The sequence below is a fragment of the Echeneis naucrates genome, chromosome 10, assembly GCF_900963305.1.
Source record: "Echeneis naucrates chromosome 10, fEcheNa1.1, whole genome shotgun sequence".
Taxonomy (NCBI): domain Eukaryota; kingdom Metazoa; phylum Chordata; class Actinopteri; order Carangiformes; family Echeneidae; genus Echeneis; species Echeneis naucrates.
The window spans coordinates 25,874,949-25,880,057 of NC_042520.1; the positions used below are offsets into that span (position 1 = coordinate 25,874,949).

At 42.5% G+C, this 5,109-nt stretch overlaps 1 protein-coding gene across 1 annotated transcript; it reads right to left on the reverse strand.

Annotated features, from left to right (window-relative positions):
* Nucleotides 1-370: 370 nt before the first annotated feature.
* Nucleotides 371-4,702, reverse strand: nkx1.2lb (NK1 transcription factor related 2-like,b). The gene is made up of 3 exons (XM_029511995.1): nt 4,388-4,702; nt 3,035-3,254; nt 371-1,116 (listed from the first exon to the last, which is right to left on the reverse strand). The coding sequence occupies exons 1-3, from the start codon at nt 4,700-4,702 to the stop codon at nt 371-373; spliced, it is 1,281 nt and encodes a 426-aa protein (XP_029367855.1).
* Nucleotides 4,703-5,109: the final 407 nt, after the last annotated feature.

Sequence of the window (5,109 nt, forward strand, 5' to 3'; positions counted from 1 at the left end):
ATTTGATACATCCAAGGACTTTGTGGAAACCATCGACAAACTCAATAAGTAACAAAAAACATCTAAATTAAAATGACCACGGCTGGAGTTACAAGGTACTGACAATAGATGAAATCATTCCTTAAGTCATAAATAAACATTCAATATTCATACAGACTTTTTTAAAACGAAGAAATCAGCTATCGGTCTAACACATAGTTTAAAAGAGCATTCAGAGGAGCTAGAAGTAGATTTATGTACAGTTCTGTTGATATTCACATTCTATCAAAATAATCCACTGAAATCAAAGTCTCCAAACATTGGTAGTAAAAAGAGCAGAGCACAGTCTGACGGACTCTGGGGTCAGAGCGTCTCTGACAGGCATATCTGTCTACAGATGTGTGCTGTAGAAGGCGGGGGCAGCATAGCTCTGTGTTCCCAGCATGAAGGGGGACAAAACATGGCTAGCAGTGAGGAAAGGCAGCTGTACCAGACTGCCAGTGGGGGGGTGGTGGTGACTGGCGTAGCCAGCATGCATGGCCAGGTGCCCGCTGACTGGGGGGGAAGGACTTAGAGGGCTGAGGTTGCCCAGGCCCCCTCCTGCTCCTCCACCTGCACCCCCTGTACCTCCGGCTCCACCTGCACCTGTGGGAGCAGAGGTGTCGGCGCCTGGGTTCTGTTTCTTCCACTTGGTCCGCCTGTTCTGGAACCAGATCTTGACCTGGGTCTCAGTGAGAGAGAGTGACAGAGCCAGGTTGAGGCGCTCACACACTGACAGGTAGCGCGTAGACTTGAACTTGTTCTCCAGAGCCACCAGCTGCTCATATGTGAAAGCAGTCCGGGCTCTACGAGGCTTCCCTGACTTGGAGTCTGAGCCAGAGCGCTTCCTCTTGGGTTTGGCACCATGGGCCCCATTGGTCTGAGCATTACTGATCTGGCCTGCAGACCCTACTCCTGGGCTCTTGGTCTCTCGGGAGGGGTCCTGCTGGCTGTGCTGTCCCATGTCCCTCTCACTGCCATTGGGCAGGGCTGAGCTGCTTTCCTCACTGCTGTAAGGGCCATCTGGTGCATCTGAATCTGGGGTTCCAGATCTGTGGTAGTCATCCTCATTGTGGCTTCTGTACACAAAGCCTTCCTCTGGAAAGACACAGCAAACACCAGTCAGAGAGTGGCTCTATATGAAGTGAATAGTAGGTAAGTAAACGAGCCCATTAACTGCAGTTCCTCTCATGACCACTAAGTGCTGCTGTACGACAAACATAACTGAAACCCTGACCCTGAGCCAGGATATGGTCTGTGATGGCAGAGATTCACCACATAGAAACACCTCGGGCTGTACAGGTTTGTTGCAGTTAGTAAATGATGAAGAGCGCTGAATATAAACAGGTTTTAGACACTAATTCATCAACGGATGTTAATTACTATCCACCCTTCTGTATATGAGACATCTGTTTCATAGTTACTGTGAATTAAGGGCTCTGGATGAATAATTTGCAAAAAAACAAAAAAACACACTAAATTATAAAGAAACAGACACAAGAGTAAATAAGGCAGTGGGTGGAATTAATAAATTCAGCTGTGCCTAAGCATCATTTAGTCTAGGATGCTCAGTACAGCCATGTTGATGAAGAGCACAGACCAAGGACTTTCTCTGTGGAGCTTCAGTGAGTCCCCACATATCTTATAATCATTTGACATAAGTGAGCAAACAAAGACACTGTCTAAAAAAATGTTCAGAGAGAGCTCAGGATTGTGATTATTGCAGCTGACAATAACATAATTCTAAATATTCTAAAATGGGGCTTTGAGGGCCAAGGAGGTCTGGAAACTCAGGGCTGTTGCAAACACTGCGAAATGGATAATACAGGATCAATATTCACCTGACAGACACAACAAAAGTGGAAAGTATGGCAGAAGATCATTGAATAATCTTTTTGAATTTTAATACTGCACTTTTAGGGTACATGGAGGAAAACTCCAAATACACCATCATCAGTGGTTATCATTTCTTTGTATTCCATATATTGATGTTTTTACAGTGTTGACATGTTGTTTTCATTAAGATTTTTTTACAACAATAAATAATACAGTTTTATATAATAAAGCAAGCTCATTGAATTTATGAAATAATTAGAATTTCCAATGTTCATGTTGACAGGACCTGTGTAAAAATGTCATCGTTTGAACTATAACACATATATAGCCACAAACATGCACACACTGTTTCTACTCTTAAGAGTGTGCTTCATGTTACAATGTGCTGATCAGTCTGTTTATATAATATCATATAATTTTTTTCATCTTCTGACATATCATACCATATATACACATAATTAAAAAATATTCTGAAATTTGTTCTCCATGATCCAACGGCAAAATCTGGGTTTTCATTTTGCAAATTAGTCTTGGTTAAAAATCCTGTTGAATAAGTTAACGCTTGTTTCTGACTTTGTTGAACGTTAAACTGCTGCTGTGTATTAATGTTTTGAACAAACGTTTTTTCTAATTAAAAAAGACACGAAACATGTTTATTAGACAGAGGTGACAGCAGCTGATGCTCATAGACACACACACACACAAACGAACTACTGGTTGAAGTACATTCACCAATCAATAACACAGAACTCACAAATTATGTCGTTCCTTTCCTCTTTTCAGTCAGCTTCCGTTATAGTTAGATACAAATACACACACACACCCATAACCACACCGCCACTCGCACGCGGTAATAACCGGAAATTTAGATCTGGAAACCTCCAGCAGGCCTAAATATATAATAATAAAAATAACAACAACAATAATAATAATAATATAATTTTAATATATGCTAACAAATATATTTAAATTATTATTATTATTATTATTGTTGTTGTTGTTGTTATATAGTCAGAAATTGCAGTGCAATGCACCGACTGTGTCATTCAATAATACATTGTTTCGACATAGAATATTTCCATGAAAAGTCTCGGTTTGAGAGAGAGGCTCCTGGTGAAAGTAAATTCGAATATGACGTTAATAGTGATTAAAAAGAGCGGGAGAATGCACGTGGACTTACTGCTTGGGCATTCCTCCGCACCGCGGCAGCCTTTACTGGGCTCTAGGCTGGGTTCGCGCTCCCCCGTGCCTCCTCTCCGGTTTTCCGCTCCGTAAAGAGTTCCGTTCAGCTCACGCTCTACCCGGTTTCCCCCGTGCTGCTGTCGTCGGCTGCTGGTGAACTTGTTGGGGTCCAGGATGTCCAGCACGGAGAAGGAGGTGGTCCGGTGACCAGTGGGGCCCTGACGAACGACACGCGAGTCACAGTTTTATGATTATTATGGCTATTATTATTATTATTATTATTATTGTAACATAATATCATAACAATGCTAATCATCATCATAATAATATAGCTCAGTTTGAGCTTCCTATATTTCTTTTTTCCCGCCAGATACAGAGTTCAGTAATTCTGAACTCAGCCTTTTGATCTGGTTTCTGTTTTAAGATTAAATAGCCAATATTATCATTTTATATTTAATTTTATAATTATTATTTTATAATTGTTATCAATATTTATAATTATATTACAGACATTGCTATGCATTCAGATGATTAAATTTTTTGTTCTTCTCTTTCGTCATGTGATGATAATCATAAAATTATAGTAATTATAATCATATAGGTGATGACGACGATAGTAATAATAATATTAAGAAGAAGAAGAACATTTGTAAATTATAATATTAATATACAATTTTTTCTTAATTAAAAACGAATCTTCCCATTAATTGTCAAATGGGCACATTACACAATGGGCACAAAAGAGTCCCATTTTACACTTTTTTTTTTTTTTCAGAAACTCATCCTCCGATTAAAATAATAATTATAATCCAATTCTCTCTTTCAATAAAACGAAATTCGCAATTAAGTATTTCTGGACATATGCATGAGGTGGCTTCAGATTATATCTCAAACTAAAACTTCAGGCAATTTTCGTATGAATAGCATTATTCATAATTTTAAGTTACGATGACAGAAATTCGATATTAAATAACATACTTCTAAATATGTCTAGCCGCTGAGAAAAATAAGCATTAATTTATTGACAGAGTTAATTGACATTATCTCTATCACAACCCGAGAAGAAACAAAAGCTCAGTTCACTGATAATCAGTCGCAACACAGGGCCAACATTGGGGGGCCAAAACGGGGCCGACCCAGGGGGCCAGCATTGGGGTCAACACAGGACCGCGGAATGTTTAAAAAACTGCCATAACCATCATTAAACTCTCCCATGTGCGGAAACTGGATTTTCTGGTTTTGAGACGCAGAATCAGGATCAGCATTTCACTCTGGATCTTACGCCTGCTCCATTTGCTGCTGCAGGTTCAGCCCCAACAGAGAATCCCCCAACTTTGTCCCCATGCATTACCTGCTGTGGCGGCGCCAGCACCGGGTTCGTAGGCGGTGGTTCAGTATGATTCTCTACTGCCTGAGCGTCTCTGTCTCCGTTCACTGCATTGGGGAAGAGCCGCTTCTCTCCGGCGGCAACTCCATCCAGGAGGTCTCCACTGTCCGGGCCCACCACAGTCTGGAGCCCGTCTCCGTCGGGTACAGCTAGAGCTCTTTCACGACTCATCACGGGATGGGCCACGTCCGTCATGGGGCCTGCTACGGCTCTGTCCCGGCATATCACGGTCTGGGCCCCATCCGCTCCGGGTCCCGGTACCGCTCTGTCCCGGTTCATCGCGTAACTGTCTTTCCCATAAATTGACGGTCCAAATTAAAATGCAGGGGACATGTAAACAGAAAAGTTTCCTTGTGAAGCGTGTTTTAGCGACAGAAGTTGACAGCACAGGCCGGTCAGCATCCAGACGGGTCAGCTTCAGCTTCTCAACTTCCCCATGGGTTACACTGGACTGATGCGTCTGTAGCTGGACTCCGGATGCGGTCCTGTTAAAATTCAAACTTCTTTTCTCCGGTTCATCCTCGGCGTCCACCGCAGCAGAGTCGCCAGGGATCTACCGTAAGTCTGCTTGACGGCGCCTCTTTCCAGCTGTGACACAACACACACAAACTACGTCCAGACTTCCTCGTGCGCTCTGTCTGGGTGCGCGCTCAGGGAGCCTGACAGGAGTTAAAGGCGGGACGGGC